Here is a 26,467-nt window from a genome sequence, read left to right as displayed (position 1 = left end):
TTTTCTCCTCTCCCAGCGCCATATTGTGGGAGAGCAGATGCATAGAATAAGTCTTAATTCCAGTAACAGTATAGTCCGAGTTGCTCCCCACAGATCCCCCTTTCTTTTTATTTTTTGGCGTTGATACGCGCCTGTCTTCGGTGTCCCGCAGCACACACTCTGCTCTGCTTGCTAGAGTTGCCACAGGTTCTTACAAGTCCTATCAATCAGGCAAACCGAATCCAGGTCCTCTCTTCGCCATGTTGTGAGGAGGTTTTTAGGCGCTGATGCGTGCCTGTGTTCGGTGCCCTGCAGCGCATGCTCTGGTCGAGCCTGCAGGGGCTTACAAGCCCTATCAGGCAAACCGAATCCAAGCCTTCTCATTGCCTTTTTGTGGGGAGGCCTTACTGATGTTAATTCGTGCCTGTCTTCGGTGACCTGCGGCGCATAAGCTGCTAGCCGCTGCAGGTGCTCATCGTGCTCATCGCCTCACTTAATCAGGCAGACCGAATCCAAGCTCTCACATTGCAGTGTTGTAGGGAGGCCTTTCTATTTCTCTATTTCTCTATCTCCGGGCATTCCTATTTCTCCCATTTTACTTCTATCTTCCAGCATTCCTATTTCTCTCACTTTGCTTCTAAAACTTCTGTTTCTCTTATCCCCGCAGCTTCCCGGCGCCCGCCCCGAGGCTACTTCTCGGCGGCTTCCCGGCTGAGCCGCTTCAGCCCGCGCCTCTCTCATCTGCGCAGTTTCCCGGCTTTGCGCGGCTTGGCTTCGCGCGCTCCGCGGTCTCCACGCCCTTCGCGTCTGCACCACGGCCTCGCGCCAGCCCCGTTCCCTATCTATTCACGCCCCGTGCTCTCTCTGCACGCGGCGGCTTCCGCGAGTAACACAGCGTAGCTTATGTGTCCGCCACTAGCATTCAATCTAAGTTCCCCGGGCTAGCCTGGCGAATTCAACCCAGCATACGTCTCCGCCCCACGGTTTGGCTTCCCGTCCTATGCTCCCCGGGCTAATCAGACGGACCCCAATCTGGCTCACGTTTCAGCTTCTGGTTTCAACTTTTCGCCCCCTATTCCCGGGCTAACTTGAGAACCCCAAAGTGGCTTTCGTGTCCGCCTTGGCCTGCCCCCCACGGCTTCAATTTCCCTAACATTTTTCTCTACCCGGTATGTTTCCCCAAGCTTTCCTCCAACAATATTCCTCCCTCATTTCTCCTGGCCTCTCCCCACAGTCCGCGTCCAAGTCTAAGTTTCTTATAGGTTTCACTTTCACTTTCAACCTGCAGTCCGTATCTGAGTCTAAGTTTCTTCTTGCTTTCACTTTAAATCCTAACTTCTTTCCCACAGTCCGTATCCGAGTCCAAGCCTCCTCCAGGTTTCACTTTCGCTTTCAATCTCCTAGCTTCCCCGCCATAGTCCACATCCGAGTCTATGAAAGCTTTCACTTTCGCTTTCAATCCTAACTTCTTTCCCACAGTCCATATCCGAGTCTATGCCTAGGCTTTCAATAGCTTCTTCCAGCACCTAGGCTCTTTGCTAGTCTCTCTCTCCGGTATTTTCCTGCTTCTTCCCGTTTCTTCCCTCCTAAGTTTCCTATCCGTCCTAGGTTTCCTATCCGAGTCACGTTTCCTATCCGAGTCACGGCACCATTATGTCGCTCCCCCTCTTCGTGGAGGAGCAACACAGGACCCTGCACAGGTGTTCCTTCAAATAGGTGTTCCCCTTAGATGTTCCTGGTGCATGCCGTCTCTCTCCTCCTTTGTAGTCCTCCTCCGCCAATCCTAACTCGGCTGCCCACACGCCGAGTACGCTGCTCTCCTCCAATCAGGAGTAGGTCCTACAGTTTATTGGTTGAACTGGAGGCAGCTGCGTAGAAGCTGTTTTCTCCTCTCCCAGCGCCATATTGTGGGAGAGCAGATGCATAGAATAAGTCTTAATTCCAGTAACAGTATAGTCCGAGTTGCTCCCCACACTCAAACAATATATTTCACTTTGTGTTTCTATGGGGGTGCAAACTGTTGAAATCTTTACTTAATGCATACTAAACTGATCTTCTGTTAAAAAAAAAAGAAAAGAAAAAAGAAATTATCAATTCCCAACTTGACTCTCACTGGGATTAAACATGACAATAGGTCTGATCTGATTTCATCATCATTTAAAAAATCATCTATCATTTTTCACTTTATGTTTCTGTGTGGGAGCAAACGGTTGAAATCTTTACTTAATGTATACTAAGCTGATCTTCTGTATATTAAGATAATCGAAAATGAATCTTGATGTGAATGGAAGGGGAGAGGGAGTGGGAAAGGGGAGGGTAGTGGGTAGGAGGGACGGTATGTGGGGGAAGCCATTGTAATCCATAAGTCGTACTTTGGAAATTTATATTCATTAAATAAAAGTTAAAAAAAAGGAGTTAGAAATCCAAAGACAAAAAAAAGGCTATTTTTGCTTGATTTTACTTTTCTTTATCTTAGAATATCTTTTTTCATCTTTCGCTTTCATTCTGTGTGTAAGTTTGTGAGATGTGTTTCTTGTTGGCAGCAAATAAATAATCTCGTTTTTTAATCCATTCAGTCAGTCTGCATATATTAACTGGAGAATTTAGACCATTTAGATTCAAGGTTATTATTGATAAGTAACTACTTGGTCCTGCCATTTTTCCATAAATATTCCTATTGTTTGTTTTCGATTTCCTTTGTACTTTTACTAGTAGATTTTCTACCTTCACATTCTTTCATGTTGATGACTATCTCTGTTTCTCTATATAACATATCTTTAAGAATCATTCATAAGGATGGACAAGTGGAGACAAATTCTTTCAATTTCTGTTTCTTTGGAAGGTTTTTATTTCACCTTCATTTATAAATGGGAGCTTTGCTGGGGATAGTATTTTGGGTTGACAGTTTTCTTTTTTTTTAGGATATGCACTGTATCTTTCCATTCTCTCCTAGCCTGTAGGGTTTCTAATGAGAAATCAGCTGTGAGAGTCTAATTGGAAAGCCTTTGAGAATCTTTTCTTTATGTTTTTTTTTTTCCAAAAGTTTGATTATAATGTGTAATTGTGAAGATCTTTTCTGGTCACGTCTATTAGGAGTTCTGTGTGCTTTCTGTACTTAGATGTTCCTATCTTTCTCCAAGTTAGGGACATTTTCTGCTTATTTCACTGAATATGTCATCTAATCCATTCTGTCTTTCCACACCTTCAGGAACTCCTGAGACATGTGTGTTTTGTTTTGTTTTGACATGTGTGTTTTGTCATTTGATAGTATCCCAAAAATCCGGAATACTATTATTGGTTTTTCTAATTTCTCTATCTTCTCTTCCTCCTCCTCTCCATCTCCATCTCCATGAACTGCACAAAAGATCTGTGTGCCCCTCATTGTGATCATGGAACCCCAAGCCTGTGGAGCCAGACGCAGTGATTGCCCAAAGAGCCTGTCACACACCGTATCACACACTCACAGAATCCCCATAGTCATAGGGAGCAGGGGATCCGATCTCAGCCGCACAAGCCTCCCCCGTCCTCACAGAGATCCATGGCATCCCCGGAGCCAGCTGCCTAAGCAGTAGAGATTGGTCAGTGCTCTAGAGTCCTGACACCTTCATAGAGTGAGGGGAGGGGAATGCCTCATGGGCCAGAGTGGGTGCCCTGCCCCCTGCCAACCCTGCAGGCCAGACTCAAAGTGGGAACTGTGGGTGTATCCTTCCATTAAAATCCTCCAGTTGTGCTTGGGCCACAACAGCCTCTACTCACCTTATTAAGGTGGCATGTCCTCCCCGCTGGTGGCCAGGGACTTTGAACCAAGAAGATGTCATCCTTTTCAGCCACTGGCTGTGGGAGTTGCTTGTGGTGCCCTGCTTGCTGCTGTGTGATTGTACTGTCCTTGCTGCCCTACCATGTCTTCTTTCTGTAGAATGTTTACTGCAGACTTCTCTCCAGCTGTTCCCTGGGAATGCAGTTCCTCCCCTTTTCTTCTGTTATCTTCCTGCAGTCAGAATAGCATCTCTTTTCCCTTTTCAGCCATTTTGGATGTCCTACTCTTCATGTTGAGGGAAGTTTCCTCTCTGGCATCTTTCAGATCCTTACTTTCTAGAAAGTAAATGTGGCTTTATTTGTATAATTTTAGCTTCATTTTAAATCTAAATACTTTGCAAATAGTAACTGTTCCCCTGAAATGTTTTCAATGGGGCCACTGTTAAGTTCACCCCATTTGATTGGTCATGTAGTGGTCGTAATGTAAATCAGGGACTTTTATTCAGAACCAAGAAAGAATTTGATTTAAAGGACTAGTTTTCTCTTTGCAACTTTGCTTTGTTTCTAATTTTGTTTTTATTAATTTTTTTCTTTTTGGAGAGGGAGGGAGGGAGGGAGGGAGGGAGGGAGAAAATGCCTGTGTGTGCAAGGGCACACAGACTAGCTCCTATTCACTGATTGACTCCTCAGATGTCTTCAATGACTGGGGCTGGGCTTGGGTAGAAATTGGTAGCCAGGACCTCAATCCAGGTCTCCCATGTGGGTGACAGAAACCAATTACTGGAGGCATCACCACTGCCTCCCAGCGTCTGCATTGGCAGAAAGCTGGAGTCAGGAGCCAGAGAGGGGAATTGAACCCAGGTACTCCAGTGTGGGATGAGGGCATCTTAACTGCTAGGCTAAATACTTGTTCCCTTCTTGCAACTCTGTGATCAAATTTTTATGTATAACCAGGTTTCATTTTTCTTTTTATTTTATGGAGATTTGTTTGTTTATTTGAAAGGCACAGTTACAAAGGTGAAGGTGGGGGATCTTCCATCTGCTGTTTCACTCCCAAATTGCCACAATGGCCGGGGCTGGGCCAGGCCAAAGCCAGGAGCCAGGAACTTCATCCAGGTCTCCCACAGGTGGCAGAGATCCAAACACTTAAGCCATCTTCCACTGCCTTCCCAGACGCATTAGCAGGGAGCTGGTTTGGGCAGCCAGGACTGGAACCGAAGCCCATATAGGATGCCAGTGTCACAGGTGGCGGCGGCCTAACCTGCTGTGTCACACAGCCAGCCCCTATATTTTTCTTTTTAGTCAGAACATTTGCTTGAGAAATTAGGAAGATGAAAACAAATTAACAGATGGAGTTATCCCTGTTAAATATCAGTTTTGTGCTCGGACTGGCATCTCTTCTAAATTGTCATCCCCTGAAGGAAGAAGGCTGGGTCTGTTTCGTCTTTACCTTGGATGTGGGATTAGGCATGGATTTTGTTAAATGAACAGTTTTACAGTTAACTATGCCTGAGAGTGTGTGTTGGGTCACAAAAGTCTTTCCTTGTTTACCATATTGTTTCATGACTTGTTGGAATTAGATATCCCAATATTCAGTTTATGCTGAACTTTTCCTTGTTGAAAGTTTGCTTTTGTCTAGAGTCGTTGTATGCCTTCCTGCTTGTTTTCTGCAGGAGACTTTAGTGGAATGATTTTAGGGAGAAATCCATGTTGTGGTCAGGAGCTTGATGCAGCCTTTTCCAGTGAGTTAGCATATAGCCCAGGTTGTAAGACTTAGTAAGCCAGAGATGGACTCCATCTATGATCTTTGGACCACGTCTCCTTTCTGTTTTAGATTATTCTATTTTTTATTTTTTTAAATGATTCATTTATTTATTTGAAAAGCATGGGGCCGGCTCTGTGGCATAGCGGGTAAAGCTGCCGCCTGCACTGCTGGCATCCCATATGGGCGCTGGTTTGAGACCCAGCTGCTCCACTTCCGATCCGGCTCTCTGCTATGGCCTGGGAGAGCAGTGGAAGATGGCCCAAGTCCTTGGGCCCCTGCACCCATGTGGGAGACCCAGAGGAAATTCCTGGCTCCTGGCTTCAGCCTGGCCAAGCCCTGGCCTTTATGGCCATTTGGGGAGTAAACCAGCGGATGGAAGACCTCTCTCTCTCTCTCTCTCCCTCTCTCTCTCTCTCTCTCTCCCTCTCTCTCCATCTCTCTCCCTCTCTCTCTCTGCCTCTCCTTCTCTCTCTGTGTAACTCTTTCGAGCAAATAAATAAATCTTAAAAAAAAAAAAGCCAGAGTTACAGAGAGGGAGAGTCAGAGAGAGATCTATGCAACAGCACCAGCCCCAATTTCAAATTCTTTTAACTTGACAGTTTTTTAAAATTGGCTTTATGTAAAATAAATTTTTTTAAATATACATGTATTAGCCTATATAGTAAACTAGAAAACTAGTCTAAGGGGAACATACATTATTACCATCATTAATCTGTTCCCTTTTAATATTTGTAATCAAGGGTAGCTCTGAGAACCAAACATTTCTCCATGTACTATACTAATAAAGGAGACTTGGAAACTGGAGTATTCCTTAATTCTTTTTTCCTTTACAGCGCAGCTTTTGGCGTGGCAGATTGCAGCCCCAGAATACATCAGGCCTGGTACAGAAGAGCTTGTGCATTCAGGCTAAATATCAGCGTTTACGCTTTACTGGTCCAAGGGGATTTATCACTAATAAATTCAGAGAAAGATTCCTGGCAAAAAAAAGGTTAGTTGGATTATGATCATTTAAAAGTGTTCAATGACTTTTGAACTCCTAAATTATCTGTGTTTGTTAGGTAAATTGTTTTTCATTTAATTTTGATTTTTAAAAGATTTATTTATTTATATGAGAGGCAGAATTACAGATAGGGAGAGGGAGAGAGAGAGAAAAAGGTCTTCCATATGCTGGTTCACTCAGATGGCCACAACAGCCAGAGCTATGCTGATCAAAAGCCACGAGCCAGGAGCCAGGAGCCAGGAGCTTCTTCTGAATCTTCCACATGGGTACAGGGGCTCAAGCACTGCTTTCCCAAGCCATAAGCAGAGAGCTGAATTGGAAGTAGAGCAGCCAGGACTTGAACTGGTGCCCATATGAGATGCCAGCACCACAGGCGGAGGCCTAGCCTACTATACCACAGCACTGCCCCCCATTAATATATTTTTATTGTGATGAAGTATGTGTAACATAAAATTTGCCATTTTAACCATTTAAAAATGTATAGTTCAGTGGATTTAATTCCATTCACAAAACTGTAGTAGTTTTCACCACTATACATTAAATCTTTTTTAAAACTGATCTTTTTAATTGACAAGTAAAAATTATATATATTTGTGGTTTCAACATGATGTTTTGACATATGTATACATTAGAGGATGGCTAAATCAAGCTATTTAGCATGCATTACCTCACATGCTTCTCATTTTGTGTGTGTGTGGTAAGAATACTTAAACTCTCTTAGCAGTTGTGTGCATTATTTCACAGCATGTTCAGCTGCCATTTGTGACATCCACATCCCATGTCGGAGTATTCAAGTCTCAATTACTCCTTTTCCAATCCAGCTCCCTGCTAATGTGCCTTGGAAGCAGCAGATGAAGGCTCTCTCACATGGGAGACCTGGACAGACTTCCTGGTTCTTGGCTGCAGCCTGGCCCAGCCCTGGCTGCCACATAAATCTTGGAAGTAAACCATTGTATGAAAGATCTCATGTTCTCTCTCTCTCTCTCTCTCTCTGTCCGTCTGTCTCTCCCCCTCCCCGTCATAATGCCTTTCAAATAAATAAATTCTTAAATAATATGTTAGCAATTTTCAAATATGTGGTTATTAATCATAGTCACCATGATGTACAATAGATTTCTTGAACTACTTCCTGTCTAAATGGAATTTTGTATCCTTTGACCAACATCTCCCTAATCCTTACAAGCCTGTGGTAACCACCATTTTACACTGTGCTTCTGTCAGCTTTACTTTTTAGGATTCCACATACAGGTGATATCATGTGATATTTGTCTTTTTAGAAGGCTAGAATAAGCCTAGCTTATTTCACTTGACATAATGTTCTCCAAGTTCATCCATGTTATTATAAATGACAGGATTTCTTTCCTTTCTAAGTCTTGAACAGTATTCCATTGTATATTTTCTTTAGCCATCCATTTATTTTTTAAAAAAGATTTGTTAATGTATTTGAAAGTCAGAGTTTACAGAGAGAAGGAGAGAGAGGGAAAAAAAAATCTTCCATCTGCTGGTTCACTCCCCAAGTGGCCACAATGGCCCAGGCTGGGCCATGCCAAAGCCAGGAGCCTGAAGCTTCTTACAGGTCTCCCACGTATGTGGCAGGGGCCCAAGTTCTTGGGCCATCTTCTGCTATTTTCCCAGGTACATTAGCAGGGAGCTGGATTGCAAGTGGAGCAACCAGGACTCGAACTGGTGCCCATATGGGATGCCAGCATTGCAGGCAGCAGCTTTACCTACTATGCCGCAATGACGACCCCAGCCATTCATTTCCTGATGGACACTGAGGTTTATTCCATTATGCTAACTCTTCATGTTAACAAAAATCTCTTTGCGTGATAGTTTGCATTGCATACTCTTAGTTATGAGTTGATTTATTTAAATGAATCATATTAGTGTTTGAAAATGCAACATAAGAATAACTTAAGGGGCTGGCACTGTGGTATAGTGGGTAAAGCTGCTGCCTACAGTGCCAACATCCCATATGGGCACCAGTTTAAGTCGCAGATGCTTCTCTTCCAATCCAGCTCTCTGCTATGGCCTGGGAAAGCAATGGAAGATGGTCCAAGTCCATGGGCTCCTGTGCCCAGTGGGAGACCTAGAAAAAGCTCTTGGCTCCTGGTTTCAGATTGGCCCAGCTCTGGCTGTTGTGGCCATCTGGGGAGTGAACCAGCGGATGGAAGATGTCTCTCCCTCTCTCTCTGCCTCTGCCTCTCTGTAACTGCCTTTCAGATAAATAAATATTTTTAAAAATGACGTAAAATTGCCAGTGCCGCAGCTCACTAGGCTAATCCTCCGCCTTGCGGCACCGGCACACCGGGTTCTAGTCCCGGTCGGGGAGTCGGATTCTGTCCCAGTTGCCCCTCTTCCAGGCCAGCTCTGTGCTGTGGCCAGGGAGTGTAGTGGAGGATGGCCCAAGTGCTTGGGCCCTGCACCCCATGGGAGACCAGGAGAAGCACCTGGCTCCTGTCATTGGATCAGCGCGGTGCGCTGGCCACAGCGCTCCGGCTGTGGCGTCAATTGGAGGGTGAACCAACGGCGAAGGAAGACCTTTCTCTCTGTCTCTCTCTCTCTCACTGTCTACTCTGCCTGTCAAAAAAAAAAATGACGTAAAATGAAATTCTACACAATAATTCTTTGTTAGATGAGAAAAGTGGCATTATATCAGATGATACATGTTTGCGATTTCTGAACTCTTTTTTCATAATTTTAGGCTATTTTCTTCAGACATATATATGTATATATATATACACATATGTATGTGTGTATATATATATATATAGTGTTGCTATCAAATAGCCCAACTATGATTGTATATATAAATGTATATATAAATATTTCTTTAAATGCTCATGCTTGTGAAGCCTTTGCACTGAACTCACTTAGTTGTTTTAGTAAACTTAACATTTTTCAAAAGATGAATTAGTACAATGATATTGACAACTGATTGTTTTTTAGATTTTAGGGAGTTAAATATAAAATCTATGTAACCTCTCTCAGCCACTAGTTTTAACTGAGTACCTTAGAAGAAATTCTAATTTCACTGTGCATGGCACTCATGGTTTTAGAAAAGCCATCTCTCTTTTGAAAACATGAGTGAGTTGGAGTCATTTTCCCCTCATGTACACCTCCCTGCTGTCCAGGAATGTCAAGGTTTGGCCAGTTTCTTGGCAGTAGATCTCACCACTTGTTTGCAGTCATAGGAGGACAGCCCAGCTGTTCTCAGGGAAGTGAGGCGTTGATTTCCACTTCAGGAGAAAAGCTGAGGCAGTCCTTCTCTGAGTAAGCGAGGATTTGAGGTTCTGGTAATGGTATCTGTTTCTCTTCTGTTAGCTCTGTGTTAAATTGTGCATTTCAGCTTCATTTCTGTCCATTTTCCTTCTATCTTTTAGATGCTTTGAGGCCTCTGAGTACTTACCTGAGTGTCTGCATCAGCCTGCAGCTTCTCTATGCTCAGTGAACTTGCTCCATTTCATTATTCTTGTCTTTGCCCCATTTTGCACAATTTCTGCCTGGCCACCCCATTCTTACATAGCCCAGCAGCCCTATTTCGTAGCACACAGATATCAGACATCAGATCTTCATCAAAGGACATAGGAAGTGTGTCCTAAATTAACCTGCTGTGGGTCTCCAGGCTTTAGGCTGAGGCTGTGTCTATCATCTAAAATGCAGCCATTATGGTTAGAATACAGAGCAGGTCACAGCACCACCTTCCTGTTGCCTGTCACTGCCATCTGAATGCATTAGAAGTGATCTCTATGCACTGGGTTAAAAAAAAGGCAGTGTCTGCTACTCTCCCACTGCCTGGTACTTTCTTAGGCTACCCTTCTGGATGCTACTTCCTGTATCTGCACTATAGCTCCTTTAACCTGAGCTTTTCTAGCCTGGCTACTGTTTGTGCCTGCAAATGAACCATAGGCAAGCTTTTTACAAGTATAGATTTGTGTTTGAGGCCAGCGCTGCGGCTCACTAGGCTAATCCTCCGCCTTGCGGCACCGGCACACCGGGTTCTAGTCCCGGTCAGGGCGCCAGATTCTGTCCCGGTTGCCCCTCTTCCAGGCCAGCTCTCTGCTGTAGCCCGGGTGTGCAGTGGAGGATGGCCCAAGTGCTTGGGCCCTGCACCCCATGGGAGACCAGGATAAGCACCTGGCTCCTGCCATCAGATCAGCGCGGTACGCCAGCCGCAGTGTACTGGCCGTGGCGGCCATTGGAGGGTGAACCACGGCAAAAGGAAGACCTTTCTCTCTGTCTCTCTCACTGTCCACTCTGCCTGTCAAACACACACACACACACACACAAAAACAAACAAACAAACAAACAAGTATAGATTTGTGTTTGAACAAAGCCCAACCCTATGAGTATGGCATAAATCATATACCCTAGTGTTAGCACCTTCTTAACAGCCGGGCTCCACTCTCCTAACCTTAGGGAAAGGAATGAGGCATTGTAGCTTCTTTGTTTCTGCCAAGGTCTGAACTGCAGTACTTAAGGCTAACTTGGCTTTTAAGCTGTCCCTGTAGTATTGTGTTAATTGGAAACTCCATTCCGTATGTATAAGTCAATGGCTTGGACATATTTGTCCATTTTATCTCAGCCTTCGTACTCTAAAGAGTGAAGGCCTTAAAATCTTTGGTTTCTTCCAACATTGCTTCTGCTTTCCCTTAATGAGGGATATTTTTGCTTAAATAGGGTTACTGCATATGAAGCACCATTTATATCACTTTTCATTCCAAGCTTCAGCATGAGGGGTAACTTTGAAGATCCTGCCTTGGAGAGATACCTCAGTCTGGGTAACATCTTCGCACTGCTTTGGCTTAAACCCTGCTAGGGCATTCATTCTTTTGGCAATTATTAGCCTACCACCTAGATTAATTAAGGATCATGATTAGTTAATGAATTTTGGTGCCCTGCACCCTTCTTGAAGCTGAAATTTTATATGAACCTACTGATTCCCATATGCCTTAAAGTCCACCGGGAAGATTAGATTGCTCATGTCTGGACTGCTTACTCCCCTGTCACATTGAAATCCCTGAGCTGATCATTCATGGCTTGGAGGTCTCGGGGTCTTCATCTGTGCCACCATCTGGAACTGCATTGGCTCCCCAGTTGCCTACAAAAGAGTGAGAGTCTTAAGCAGTAGTATCAGACTGTAGAACTGAAATTCTTCCTCATTCATCACATGCTTGAAGTAATCCAGTTTTGGCACCCCACATCCCTTTTATTGGGTTTCCTTTCTCTTAGATTCCGTGAGTTGGATGATGAGAGAGTGGGAAGTCTTTTACCCCTTGGGATAAGGCTCATCTTTTATTCACTAGCATTCTGAAGTAGCCCCTGTTAAATATCTTCTGCTCATCCCAGAAAGTTTTCAGAAAATCTTGAGTCTGATTATATGCCACAGTGGGACAAAACACCCAGTAAGAATTTGTGAAGCCATCTGAAAAACTGTCACAATTGCATATTTGGTCAGGAAGGCAGACTTCCTTAGCACCATAGATTCCCTAGCAGTTCTCAGGTGCCTGTAAGCTAGGTATATACAAGAGCTCTTCCTAGGGATAGGAAGGGAAGAAAGCCCAGGACAGAAAGAAAATGCAAGAAGGAAGTCAGGCTGGGACTTGGTGCTTTGGCAGTTGAAAGAAACCTTGACAGTTATGAAGCACAAAGGTAGAACAGGAACAAAAATCAGATGAGTCAACACAAATCTATAATCCACCTTCTGTCCAAAAGATGTGTTGCCTGAGGGCCTTATGGCCATCGAGCATTTGTGATCCGAAACCTTCAGTTTTACCTCCAGTCTCTGACTTCCCACTCTTATTTGGTGATTTCTCTTTCTTCATGCGTTCTTATAGGATCTTTAAAAAAATATATTTATTTATTTATTTGAAAGGCAGAGATAGAGAGAGAGGCAGAGGTAGAGAGAGAGAGAGAGGTCTTCCATCTGGTGGTTCACTCCCTAAATGGCCACAATAGCTGGAGCTGCACTGATCCAAAGCCAGGAGCCAGGAGCTTCTTCCGGATCTCCCACATGAGTGCAGGGGCCCATCCTCTACTGCTTTGCCAGGCCATAGCAGAGAGCTAGATCGGAAATGGAGCAACCAGGACTTGAATTGGCACCCATATGGGATGCTGGCACTGCAGGTGGCAGCTTTACCTGCTATACCACAGTGCCGGCCCCCATGCATTCTTTAAAAGTAAGCATTTCCTAATTTGATATTCATTATTCTCTTATTCCTCCCACTTGTGTTATTGTCCTCACTTCTTTCCAGGATTTCAGCCATCAGCTCTGTTGATATCTTTAGTGCTAACTACCCTCTATACCTGCAGATTTTCAGCTGTCTCCTAAACACCCTCATATGGATACCCTTAATGCACCTCAAGTTCAGCATGTTTAAAATCAAACTTGTACTGGAACGTGCTGCAGCATGGATGACCCTTAAGACGATATACTAAGTGACAGAGCCAGACACAAAAGACCACCATCATATGATTCCATTTACACAAAATGCACGGAATAAGCAAAACAATAGAAATGAAAAGTAGATTAGTGATCACCAGGAATAAGGGGTTGGAGGAAAATCAGGAGGGAGCTTGTGGGGTTATTGCTAATGAGATGGGTTTTCTTTTGAGGGTGAAAAAAATGTTCTAATGTGATTGATGTTAACACAACTCTGTGAATACACTAAGAAGTGACTGAATTGTATACTTTAAGTGAGTTAAGTATATGCTATATGGATTATAGCTCAGTAAGGCTATTAAAAATCATATCACATATGCTCTCTTCCCCAGATCATTTGTTTCCCTTCATGGTCCTCAGCTCTCACAGCTAGCCAAACGAAGCTAGAAACTTGTCATATGAATCCTTCCAGTTATCCTTTCAACTTCAACCATTCCAAGTCTTACATGTGTCACTCATTCAGTACTTCATTGAATTCATTTTAATGGCTGCATGTTATTCAGTTCTATGGCTCTCTTACTTATGTCAGTGCTCTTCGTATATTTTTTCTCACATACACTCCCCATATGGCCACAACAGCCAAGGTTGGGCCAGGCTGAAGCCAGGAGCCAGGAACTCCATCCTGGTCATCCACATGAGTGACAGGAGCCCAAGTACTTAAGCCATCTTCCACTGCCTTCCCAGGCACATAACAGGGAGCTGGATCAGAAGCAGAGTAACCAAGGTAACAACTGGCATTCTAATATGAGAGCCAAGTGTCACAAGTAGCATCTTCACCTGCTGCTCCTCAGCACCAGCCCCGCCTTCCTTCTTTTCATGTTTTCATGTGTAAATATGATTCGTTGCTAGTAGTATAATACAGTGTTCAAGTTTCTATTCTATTTTTTCTTTTTGAATATGTAAATGCAAAGAAACTTTATATGATTACATAGATGGTAATCAAAAGACTTCTGTTATAGCAATGCCATTCAATACTGTACCCTCTGAATTATAGACTCAAAAAATGACTTAATGGTCTGTCATCAAGAAGTATTTTGATACAGGCAGCTCATTTTTTCCCACCCTCAGTTTTATTAAACACTGGCAAAGAAATACAAACTATCTGACTTGCGGAAGTGTGCTATGTATTATTTGTTAGGGTTGGATCACTTTCTTGACAAATAGCTCCTTTGATACAAAATAGTAAGATTTAGGATGAAAAGGAGTGTCTTTCTTGTGTAAGGTAGGAGATGGGGAACCAGCCTTAACCAATTGTGCAGGCAGGACAGTTTCGGAAAGTGAACATTGTGAATTTGCAGACCTGAAAATTAATTCCCTAAAACTACCTGTACTCACATATTCCTTGAAAGTGTTCTTATGCTGCTAAGGTTATGTGTACCCAAATGATTGCTGACTTACTTAACCAAGCCTTTGTTGATAACTTCAAGATAGCTTAAGGTTTTCATTTATCACATTGATATTTTGGTACCTCATAACTGCCTCTTTTACTCATTTATACTCTGACCAGCAGTACGTGAAAGAGGTTGTTTGCCTCCACCACAGTCAATACTACACTACAGTTGTTATCAGTTGTCAATCTTACAGCAGAAAGTAGCTCTCATCTGTCTTTCTTTGATTATTAGTGGCATAAGCTTCTTTTTTCTGTGTCCAGTGGCCATTTGTATTTCTCCCTCAATTTCCTTATTTCCATACTCTGCCAGTGTTTCTGGTGGGATAGAGCACTTTTTCTTACTGATTTATAAGAGGTCTTAATCTTCTGAGAGTATTAACCTGCTGTGCATTTTCCTGGTGCTTGTTTTATGTTATCAACTGTTTATGCTGGCTTTTTTTTATAATGGAACTGTCAGATGTTCATGAATCTGTGAAGTTTATCCCATATGGCTTCTAGATTTCATATCATGCTTATGCTTCTAAAAATTCTTTGCTGTATTTCCCTTAAATGGTTTTATGATTAATTTTTTTTTAAATTTTTTTGACAGGCAGAGTGGAAAGTGAGAGAGAGAGAGACAGAGAAAGGTCTTCCTTTGCCGTTGGTTCATCCTCCAATGGCCATCACGGCCAGCGCACTGCGGCCGGCGCACCGCGCTGATCCGATGGCAGGAGCCAGGTACTTATCCTGGTCTCCCATGCAGGTGCAGGGCCCAAGTACCTGGGCCATCCTCCACTGCACTCCCTGGGCACAGCAGAGAGCTGGCCTGAAAGAGGGGCAACCGGGACAGAATCCAACTCCCCAACCGGGACTAGAACCCGGTGTGCTGGTGCCGCTAGGCGGAGGATTAGCCTAGTGAGCCGCGGCGCCGGCCGGTTTTATGATTAATTTTTAACACAAATATTTAATCCATTTAGAATTGGTTTTTATATTATACTATGTGGTGAGGATCCAATTTTTTCCCAATGGATGGTCAGTTTCTCTAACATTGTTTATTAAAGAATTTGTCCTTTCCCTGCTGATTCAAAATGGCACCTTTATTATATTCTCCTTAAGTATTCCTGGTCTGGTTTTGGAAGCATTGGAGCTGCCCTGCTTCCCTCCTGTGATTTGCTTCTTCGGTCTCTTCACCACTAGCATAGTTCATTTTCCTGAAACACAGATTGTTTCCCACTGCTCTTTCACAGACACTTTTCGCCTGTTCTATTGCCTACCAAAAAAAGAGACCAAACTTGCTGGCTGGAAGTAGCCCTCAGCTACTTTTCCAGAGACATTTCTCTGTGGATCTTCTGCTTTTTGGAGCATAACAAATGTTTTCACCCATTTATACCATTGTTCCTGCTGTCTGATCCTCATTCTTTTAAAGTTTTTTTATTCATTTGAGAGACAGAGAGAAGGCTCTTATCTGTTGGTTCACTCTGCAAATGCCTGCAGCCCCGGCAGGGCTGCATTAAAGCCAGGAGCTGGAAATTCAATCCAGATCTCCTGCATCGGTGGCAGGGACCCAACTACTTGAGTCACCACCTGCTGCCTCTTAGGGTGCACATTAGCAGGAAGATAGAATCGAGAGCTGAACTAGGACTCAATCCCAGGCAGTCTGATACAAGATGTGGGCATTCCAAACAGTGTCTTAACTTCTAAGACAAATAACCATCTCATTCTGTTCTACTTTATTTGTAACATCCACTGTAAAGCCTTACCAAAGCCCCTCCTTTATATCTTGTTTCATTTGCTCTCTGAATATTACTGTTTACCTTCCTGTTTCCACAAATAGATTATCAACTTCTTTAGGGTACAGGATGCCTTCTTAGTCATGTAGTCTTTAGAAAATACTTATTGGATGGAATTGAATATAATCTGTTTCTCTCTCTCCCTCTCTCTCTCTCTCTCTCTCTCTCCCTCTCTCCCCCTCTCCCCCTCTCCCCCTCTCCCCCTCTCCCTCTCTCCCTCTCTCCTCGTACACACACACATCCATCAGTGCATATAATCCAAAAGCTTAATGAACAAAAATCATGGTGGTAGGCATCCCCAGGTTGACGGTTCACAAGGAGGACTCAGCATAGTCACGATCATTAAAAGGTGAAAACACATGGGGCAAAGCCCCGAGAAAACTAGGTAGACATTTTTTTAAGTGTATTTTCCCAATGCAGTCACATAGAATGTGCTTCATTCCTCCAGTATGGAGTTGTGACAACACATGAGAAATGTTGCCAGCCTGGGAAGCTTACTAGAGACTCAGTGTCCAGAGCTTTCACTGGGAGCTGGTCATGTAGTCACTCCCTGCCAAGCACATATCCAAATTCTAGACTTCCAGAAGGAAATCAGGTATTCAGCATAAACCATGTTACTTACACAGCAGTTTAAGCACTCGTCACTTAATGGTGAGAACCCTCCTGAAGTGTAAGTTCCCAGATAGCAGCCTAGGGCCAACCTTGTAAGCAGGATCCTCAAGTACAGCAGTCAGACATGCTGTGTTAACCCTCTCCTGCACAACCATATACTCTTGGTTTCAGAGGTGATAGGAGAAGTGGAGCAGAAGATAAATATGGTAGGAATGGTCAGGGGATGTATGCCAAGTGCTTTTTAGAAAAAAAAATTGTTTTATTTATTTGAAAGGAGGAGTTACAGAAAGAGAGGGAATGACAGAGCGATCTTCCATCCTCTGGTTCATTTCTTACATGGCTGCAGTGGCCGGGGCTAGGCCAGGAGGCTGTACCTCCATTTAGATATCCCACGTGGGTAGCCGGGGCCCAAGTATTTAGGCCATCTTCTGCTGCTTTCCCAGGTACATTAGCAGGGAGCTGGATCAGAAATGAGTCAGACAGGACTGGAACCAGCACTAATATGGAATGCCTGTGTGTCACAGGCAGCGGCTTAACCCGCAGTGCCACAGCACCATCCCCTGTTAAGTATTTTTATTGAAACTTTCTTCACAGTGTTTGTAGTTTGTAAGCTGAGGCATAGAGAACAAGATGTAGAAAGAAAGGACTAAAGCCTAAGATCCATGTTTGCTAGTAGGCTATAGGGTTGGGGGTACCCGAGGTGTGAAAATTAGGGCCTTGAAATCTGAGTATTTAGGATTTGATGTGGTAGCAATAAGACATCTTCCTAGACTGAGAAGCAAAGAGTGGTGCTTTGGAATGGTCACTTGATTATCATTGGGCAGGCAGGATTCTGGGGAAGACAGATGAGAGACAGGAAGACCAATGAGGGGACATTTGCAGTGACCCAGATGTGAAGTTATGAAAACCTAGACAATAGGAGTGCTCAGATATCTAATCTAGTTAACCATTCTGCTTCAAATAGGCTTTCAGATAGGAAGGGTGGGGCCATCAGTGTGAGAGAGGGTATGGAAGAGGCTATGTCAAAGGTAAATGTAACTCAAATAAGTGATCATTTTTGTAAGCATTTCAGTTGAAAACTTTTTAGGGTTATTTTAAGAAGTTTCTTTTAAAGTTGTTTGTCGCTCCCCCTCTTCGCGGAGGAACGACACTAGACCCTGCCTAGGCTTCATATCTGAGTCACGGCACCATTATGTCGCTCCCTGTCTTCGTGGAGGAACGACACAGGACCCTGCGCTGTTCTTTTGTCTGCTCGGCCCTCCCCGGGTTTGCTGCTGGTTCTTCCCGGGTTGGCTACCGACCCTTCCACCTCCGTGGAAGGGCGGTTCCCCCTGCCACTTTCCCCACTTCCACGGGGGAGCAGCACACCGCCGGCCGGCTCTCTCGGGGGCTGCTCAGGTGTTATTCGGATAGATGTTCCTGGTGCATGTTGTCTCTCTCCTCCTTTATAGTCCTCTTCCACCAATCCCAACTCTGCTACCCACACGCCGAGTATGCTGCTCTCCTCCAATCAGGAGCAGGATCAGCTCCCGCAGGTCACCACTCAAGTTGGCGAGAGGCAGCTGTGTAGAAGCTGTTTCCTCCTCTCCCAGCGCCATATTGTGGGAGAGCAGATGCATAGAATAAGTCTTAATTCCAGTAACAGTCTAGTCCGAGTTGCTCCCCACAGTTGTTAGTAAGTAACATATTTTATTTGAAGGTAGGTTTACGGTTTTTATATTGTATAATGAGTAAAGAAATAAGGTGCAATGAAATCTGCCTCTGTGTGGGGTCCTCACAAAGTTCATAGAGAATGCATATTACAAAAAATGTATGCATTTCAAAAATTCTTACACCAAAGTAAATCCCCTTTTTAAAAAAATATTTATTTATTTACTTGAAAGAGTTACACACAGAGAGAAGGAAAGTCAGAGAGAGTGAGAGAGAGAGGTCCTCCATCCGCTGGTTCACTCCCCAATTGGCAGCAACAGCCGGAGATGAGCCTATCTGAAGCCAGGAGCCAGGAGCTTCTTCCAGGTCTCCCACACAGGTGCAGGGGCCCAAGCACTTGGGCCATCTTCTACTGCTTTCCCAGGCCACAGCAGAGAGCTGGATTGGAAGAGGAGCAGCCGGGACTTGAACCAGAGTTCATATGGGGTGCCAGCACTGCAGGTGGTGGCTTTACCCGCTATGCCACAGTGCCATTCCCAGTAGACCCCTTTTAATTCCATTTCATGAACTCTTTGAAGTACCTTGTATTTAAAAAGTGATGTTGACAAAAATACACATGCATGTATTTTGACCACTTTATTAGCCAAAAATGAAAGAAAATAAGAATTTTCTATTAGCACTATTTTTGCTTGGAATTAAAGGTATCCATACAAATATAAATACTGAAAAATAAATCAACTTTTACATTTCTTTCAGTTTTAACAATGTAAGATCCTAGTAAAAGGTAAGCATATGTATATTAATAAATGTCTATTTTGTAATGTCCTTGAAAAACATGACATCCTACCATTTTTGCCCTTTTCTTAGTTGCATGCTCTTATGTCCAGTTTGTGGTTGATAATTTGCTATTTTGCATAGTATCACAATATAGAATCCACATTCCTTACCCTTTAATCATAGTCCTGTTGTTAATTCCTTTTCTTGGGTTTATTGAAGGGTTACACCTTTATGTTGTAGGTAACTCTCCAAAATCTACAAAACTTCCTCTACCCCTAATAACTCTCTCTGCAGTTATCAGTCTAATTGGAAGGTTCATATCACTTTAGAATTAGAGATACCATTGATGGAGAAGATGAAGTACTCACTTGAACTTGTGCGTGTGCTACACTGCATCAGGCTCTGTACTTGAGAGGCTAAGGTTTAAGTCTTGATTTTATGATGAGGATGCCCCTCTGAAACACCCAAATTGTCATGAATTTACTAATACCAGTGTTATTCAGTGCCACATGTTTTCTTTGTCCTACTGACTTATCATTTGGTTTCTGCTTTGATATGTCCGTTCTTACTGTGTGTTTTGGGGTTTCCACATACCTTTGTGGGGATCTGGAATTGCAAATAGTACTAAATAAATTAAACTATTTTGGAAGTTGCAGTGTGAACAAAACTGTAACTCGCTGTTATAATTGACCCCTCCTTTGAAGTCTGTGTTTCTCTTGTTTTCTCTCCATAGAGACATGCAGATGTTGCTACAGAAGTCTAGCCTGGAATTGTTACAAATGGAAACGATACTACAGGAGGAGTTAAAATTGGCAGTACAGCACTAATACTGTAACTTTCTGGAGAAAATAACTTTATTTTTGGTAGTGGAATGCTGCAACTTTTTTACAACCTAACGTTTGCTGTTAAATTACAGGAGTCAATTTAAAATTTTTATTAACTACAGTTTCTTTTGCAAAAAGCCTCAAAAAAAGTCACTCCAAGGGCAGTTTGTTGATGCATTTTTCTCTAAGCATGGTTTCACTGAGAACTTAACCAAGTTATATCCTGACATTTGTATGTTAAAAGTTTTACTTATGTAATAAAAACAAAAACAAAAGTATCTGAAATGTATAGCGCTGTACATGAAAGAACTATAAACAGTGGCCTTATAGTAGCAAATTTTATACTGGATTTTTCTTTTTCTGATGACAGTTTGACTTAAAACTTGAACTTTTCTTAAATTTCTGAATATCAAGGCCTATATAATTCATATAGTTCATATTATGATATAAGAAGGCTAGAGAAAAGGTGCTTCAAATTTTCCATCAGGTCATTGTGAGTGCACTGAGTTTTTAGTATTACGCTCATTCAGTTTTTTCCACAACTATTTACTCTTTTCCAATTTCAAATTGGTATTGTGGGAAACATACAAAGCTTTTGTAATCTGTATTCCCTCTTGTTTTTCCCTCAGGGCAAGCTTGTGCATATCATATTTTTAAAGGCTTTTTAAAAATCTGACAGACACAATCTCATATTGGAAAACTGTACTTTACTACTACAGCATTACACACGTTTGGCAAGCACTTCTGATAGTGCTTCCAGTTCAGCTGATATGTGTTGCATTCCTATGTGTAAGAGAAAATGGATGGGATTTTAAAGGAACTTTGTAGATCCCGGTACCTTATTTGTTCATTGTTCTCTGTTCTGCTTAATAGCATGTACACATTTCCAATTAATCTTTGTGAAATGTTTATTTGTAATAAAATAAAATATTCTTACTCTTTCTGCTTCAAGTTACTTGGCAGTTTGTGAAAACACTATTTTAATTTTGTGCCAGACTTATGGCCTTGGGTAAACTTTTAGATGTTTAAACACTATTCCAATGGAACGTTCTAAATAGAAATATGGAGGTCAGTGAGAACTTACCTTTTCCTAACTGGATTATGAAAAATCTTATATTTAATTTTTTTTACACATCTTTAAAAATTGGGCAACTTCTTCCTTAAGTGGAAGGTAGGGCAAGAGTACTTGTTCCATTGCTAATTAGGTAATAAGTTCAGGCAGATGGCCTGTCTTGTGCTATATACTGTCTCTATGGGTTAGGTTTTCCCAACATAATATCACACTTATGGTGAGAAAGAAATGCATGTGCAGGATAGTGTGGTAACTTTATATTGTGTTAAGTACTTGTAAAATCTGCCTTGAATTATAAAATAATTTCATTCATTCCCATATTCTAGGGGGCAATTGTGAACCTTGAATACTTAAACATTCTTTTGACAACTGTATACGGCACACCATTTTTCTAAAATTACAGCAGTGAACAACAGGACAAAATACATAGACCCTGACTTTATGGGACTAACAGTAATAGGGAAAATGGACATTAAGCCTACAATGTAATTTGGTAATTGGCATTGATTCTACAAATCTTTGGTTGATTTAATATTATTCATTCCACACCTGATGCCCTATTTAGGCATATTTTGGATACACTTCTGGCATTGTCTCAAAATGCAGAGCATGTTAACCACAAAACTTATTTGGAAAACATTGCATGTATAAGATCTAAAGACTCGCTTTATAGTTTGGAATACAAAATAATGACAAGGACCATGTCTGTCTTGTTCACTGTAGTAGCCCTAGAACCCAGCGTCCTTCTTAACATTTAGTAGGAACTCATTAAATACTAGTTGGAAAATGAATGAATTAGTAGTGAATATGTTTACTAGGAATGAGGTGTCTAATTTTCATAAGGAACTTGAACAAAAGGCTATTCACAGCATTTGATACTGATTGGAAGAATTTGAATTCTGGAAGCGAATACATAAGAATTAAGAAGTTTTTTGCTAAGTCGCTTGCCTCCTGCCTTTCCTCCCCTGAGTGCTAGGCCTTCAGTGGCACTGGGAAGACAGTGATAGTTAGACATAGTCCCTGCTTGGAGGAACCCTATAAACTGTTAGGGAGAAGACATTCACAAGAACAAAGAATTGTGACAGAGAGTGCTCAGGTTGGGAGAAAAGTTGTTCTTCCTGGTTTAACATTATTCTCTTGTCCCATTTCTTTCCTGTTGTTTGTTGTTGTTTTTAAATATGTATTTATTTTATTATGAGATTTTGCTGACATCACTATAAAGTAACCTTGAAATGACCAATCCACTATTTATTCTTTTTTCCTGCTTTCTCTGTTTGCTTTTTCTGCCCACTCTGTTTATTTCATTGGAGCTCTTTTCTATTTTGTAGATTAGACGTTGCCTGGTTCATGAATTGCTAATCTTTGGAATTCAATTTGTTAAAATTTTGTTCTTTAAGAAAGTACATAGAATACTATGTAAAAGGGATAAAAATTCATCCAGTATCCCACTGCTCATAAATTTGTAGTGTATATTAATATTTTTGTATTTTTCATTAGTTTTGTTTCTGAGCTCTTTTTTTGATAGTTGAATTTATGTATATTGGGTCTCTGTGGACCACCCCATAGGTATTTAGAGAAGCCCTCAGTGGGGGATAAGGTGATGAGAGAGCACCAAGGGAAGAGAGAAAAGATGTAACTGAATACCAGAATATCTAGGGGATATGGAAAGCACAAAAATGAACAGAAAATGGTCAAGTCCGCTGGGTTTCTACCCAAAAGAACTGAAGACAGGGACTCAGCCACTTGTTTGGCAATGTTCATTGCAGCACTGTTTACGATACCCAAAGGGTGAAAATAACTCAATGTCCATCAACAGAGGACGGATCGACAAAACATGGTATACCCACACAATGGAATATAACTCAGCCTTTAAAAGAAAATGATGGGCAGTGCTCCAGGAAGCCGCCTCGGCGCGCTCGGCGGCGTCGCGCGGCGCTGGGCGTCGGCGTGAGCGTGAGCAAGGACTTCGCCGTGGACGCACGCCGACTGGGCGCCGAAGAGCTGCGCGCGCTGGAGTGGCAGCAGGCGGAGCACGGGGACGTGTCGTTGCTGCCCGCGCCGCCAAGGTGCTGCCATGCTGCCCTGCCTAGACGAATTCGTGCTCGAGGCGAGTGACGGCTCTGCGCGCCTGGCCGAGCTGCGCACCGCCGCCGCCTTTACTGGGGCTTTACTCCGGCCATGGCCGCGTCAAACCCGGGGGCCTCTGGAGGCTCTGCGACTGCTTCGTGCCCTACGCGCTGAGAGGTGGTTACGTGCTCTCGGCCGACCTGGTGCGCTACCTGCGCCTCCGCTGCATGTAGCTAATCGCCCGGCACAGCGATGATTGGTCTCAGGGCGCGTGGCTGGCGCCCGTGGACGTACCACGCGAACACGATCCGAGTACAAGTCGCGCTACCTAGTGACGCACAGGCAAAGCGTGGCCAACAGGCTGGAGAAGCACCAAACGCTGGCGCGCGGGGGCCGCCGGCGCCACTAGGAGGTGCGGCTGCGCCTCTCCCACGTCTACTATGGGTCTGCGCCACCCTTGCAGTGCTCCCTGTGCAGGGAGGAGATTCCCTAGCCGGGGGGTGGCGCCCCGGTTGAGCCCAGCCCTTCGGGGGTGGGGTAGGGGTAGGGGATCTGGCTTCTCCAGTGACCGACCGGCTGCGCTTTAGGGACAACGCAGTGTGCGGCTCGAACCTTTGCTGTCACTTAAGAACCTCTTGCCTGGGTTTGGGGGATGAGAGGGAGTGCCGGTGCAATGCACCATACCCCCGCATCTCAGCCAGCGCCAGCCTAGCCTGGCCTTGGGCTTGAGGGCGGAACGGAAGTGCCCCATTGGTGGCTCATGCCCGCCACCCCCACCCCCAGACACCCAGGTCGACACCGGCGGGAGAGCGGGCATCGCGGGCAGACAGGCCTGTCAGACCCGATGCTGCCCGAGATCACGTGGCTTTATTCGGAGAGGTTGCCATGTTGAGTGGATCTGGTCAGCGTCGTTTGCCTAAGATGGAACTTCACGTTAGTGAGCTTTTGTGGTCTGAATTCCTGGTAAACACAATTCAGTGTTTCCCTGTGACTTATTTATAAATGTGAGTTGGTGTAGCTGAGACCTTAGGATGGAGCGTGTAGGTTTCAGTATTTTTCAGATTATCTAAGAAAAGCCTTTTAATACCAGAACTTGGAATGTGTGGGTTGGTTTGCGCAACTTGATCATCACTGCCGCAGCTGAGCGAGTGTTTGTGTTTAAATGTGGAGGAATTTTTAAACTGGTTCCCCTGTGGGTTTGCAGGTGTGGCCACGGTCTCTGTGCCTGGGCAGTGCTTCCCTGCTCTGTAGACTCTGGGTCCACGTTCCAGGAATCTGAACCCTGGCAAGTGTTGACCAGATTCTGTCTTGAGGAAATAGGCTTGCAGCCGGCACCACTCAGCACGCGCAAATCTAACGTCCTCATGAGCTGGAGGTTTTCCTGTTTGCCTCCATTTTATGTGAAGACTCAACACTGGCCACTGCAAAAGCAGAGCAGGGCGCCTGCAGGCCCAGTGCATGGCCACGGGCCCATCTCTGCCTGCAGCTTCTCCCCTGGGGTCTGCAGGCGCCCTGCCTGGGAAACGCTTTGTATCGGGGCCACCAGCAATGGGAAGGGGGTCCGAGCTCTGGTCTGCCTTTTCGTGGCCATTCTTTTGAGTGCTCAGGCTGCGGGCTTAGGAGCAGGTTTGGACTATTTTTGTTTAAAGGAACATCCAGAACTCAAAGTCTTGGACCGGAAGAGGGTTTCTCCTGCCTTCAGGAGGTAGGGATGGGATGGGTGGCTTGAGGTGGGACAGTTCCAGCGAGGACATCAGTGAGATTTCTGATGGGCCACCTTGCAGCCAGGGACAAGATCCCTGAGGTGACCCCCATGGCGGCGGCAGGTCCCAGACTCGGGGTGTGGGGCGGGGTTGGTGTGTGTGCCTCCCCTTTCAGGTGAGGGGAAGGCTGACATTTGCCAAGGACCCAGGGCAGAGCCCGGATTAGAACCAGGGTTTGCACTGCTGGGTCTCTGCTTTGGAAAACATGGCCCGAGAGCCCGCAGGTGGAAGTGTTGTGAAGTCCATGCATTCACTGATTATTCAAGGGAGAAAATTTTAACTTCCAGTTTATAAAGGAAGATCCCTGGGGCCTGGCCCTGGCCTGATGGCGTTAACCTTCATGAAGCTTTAGGGTTCGGCTGAAACACGCAAGAATTGCCCATGTGCAACCTGTGTAGACCTAGGAGAGTGGACACTTTGTGTCGAGGATCCTAAAGCACTGACCAAGAAAACAGGACATGGGGGCCAGCGTCGTGGTGCTGCAGGTTAAGCTGCCACTTGCGATGCCGGCTCCCGTATCAGAGCAGTGGTTTGAGTCCTGGCTGTGCTGTTGCCGTTCCAGCACCCTGCTAGTGCGCTTGGGAAGGCAGTGGATGATGGCACAAGAACTTGGGTCCCTGCCACCCACGTGGAAGACTGGAATGGCATTCCTGACCTCCAGCCTCAGCCTGGCTGATGTGGCCATGTAGAGAGTGAAGCAGCAGATGGAAGATCTCCCCCCACCCCACCCCACCTCCCGTAATACTGCCTTCCAAATAAACAAATCTTTGCAACACAACAAACAAAAAAGGAACGATGTTCTGAATCGTGACGTTATGCTAAGTGAAATAACTCAGACACAAATGGACACATATTGTGTGATTCTACTTACATGAACCATCTAGAAGAGCTCGGAAACAACTGCTCATTTAAAGCATTTCTTCATCGCCTTTGTTCACATTCATGTATACAGATGTGAACTGTCTTTTAAGCCCTGAAAGATTTAGGGTTTTTCTTCTTCTCAGATAATTCTGAGAGGTATCAATGATGGGTCCAGTCATCGGTCTTTTATTCCTGGTACTGAGCTCCCAGTAGCCCTCCATTGTTGAATCATTTTCTTCCTCCCTTCCATCAGATCTCTGTCCTGAAGCTCTGTGCATACCTCTCCAGACCTCTTCCCAGGCAGTACCCGGCTGTCTGCGCTCTGACTTCTTTATTCTCAGCCCTTCACTATTTTGTGCTCATTTTGGTTCCTTCCGTATCCCCTAGCTGTTCTGGTGTCTGTTATATCTGCCCCCCCCCCTTTTTTAAGGTTTATTTATTTACTTGAAAGGCAGAGTTACAGAGAGAGAGAGGGAGTGCCAGAGAAATCTTCCATCTGCTGGTTCATCCCCAAAATGGCCCTGATGGCTGGAGCTGGGCCAATCCGAAGCTAGGAGCCAGGAGCTGCCTCTGGGTCTCCAATGTAGGTGCATGGGCCCAAAGACATGGGCCATCTCGCACTGCTTTCCCAGGAGCATTAGCAGGGAGCTGGACTGGAAGTGGAGCAGCTGGGACTCAAGCCAGTGCCCGTATGGGATGCTGGCACCGCAGGCAGCAGCTTTAACTGCTACACCATGGCG

The 26,467-nt window shown here is 44.2% G+C and overlaps 2 protein-coding genes across 46 annotated transcripts in view; both read left to right on the top strand.

Annotated features, from left to right (window-relative positions):
* BCLAF3 (BCLAF1 and THRAP3 family member 3) overlaps window positions 1-20,915 on the top strand; it is a 92,161-nt gene extending 71,246 nt beyond the window's left edge. For 23 of the 45 annotated variants that reach the window (XR_016228482.1, XR_016228480.1, XR_016228485.1 and 20 more), the window contains 2 exons: window positions 6,334-6,488; window positions 19,874-20,915. Coding sequence is in view for 38 of the 45 variants with exons in the window: in XM_089324906.1 (XP_089181032.1) it covers window positions 6,334-6,488; window positions 19,874-19,967 (249 nt within the window). In the remaining 7 variants the exon portion in view is untranslated. Of the gene's footprint in view, window positions 1-6,333; window positions 6,489-19,119; window positions 19,148-19,873 lie in introns of all 45 variants that reach the window. The other 22 variants (XR_016228483.1, XR_016228481.1, XM_070067178.2 and 19 more) reach the window with 3 other exon arrangements.
* Window positions 20,916-21,501: 586 nt separating this feature from the next.
* LOC103351814 (beta-1,3-galactosyltransferase 6) lies at window positions 21,502-23,596 on the top strand. The gene is given in 6 exon segments (XM_089324673.1): window positions 21,502-21,521; window positions 22,803-23,093; window positions 23,095-23,177; window positions 23,180-23,203; window positions 23,206-23,412; window positions 23,415-23,596. Coding segments are annotated over 6 exon segments (807 nt in total).
* The last annotated feature ends 2,871 nt before the right edge of the window (window positions 23,597-26,467 follow it).

Source organism: Oryctolagus cuniculus, chromosome X (assembly GCF_051225735.1).
Source record: "Oryctolagus cuniculus isolate XC-2025 breed Fujian yellow rabbit chromosome X, ASM5122573v1, whole genome shotgun sequence".
NCBI lineage: Eukaryota > Metazoa > Chordata > Mammalia > Lagomorpha > Leporidae > Oryctolagus > Oryctolagus cuniculus.
The sequence above is the reverse complement of the archived record's forward strand: the minus strand, read 5'-3'. Positions and strand labels throughout refer to the sequence as shown.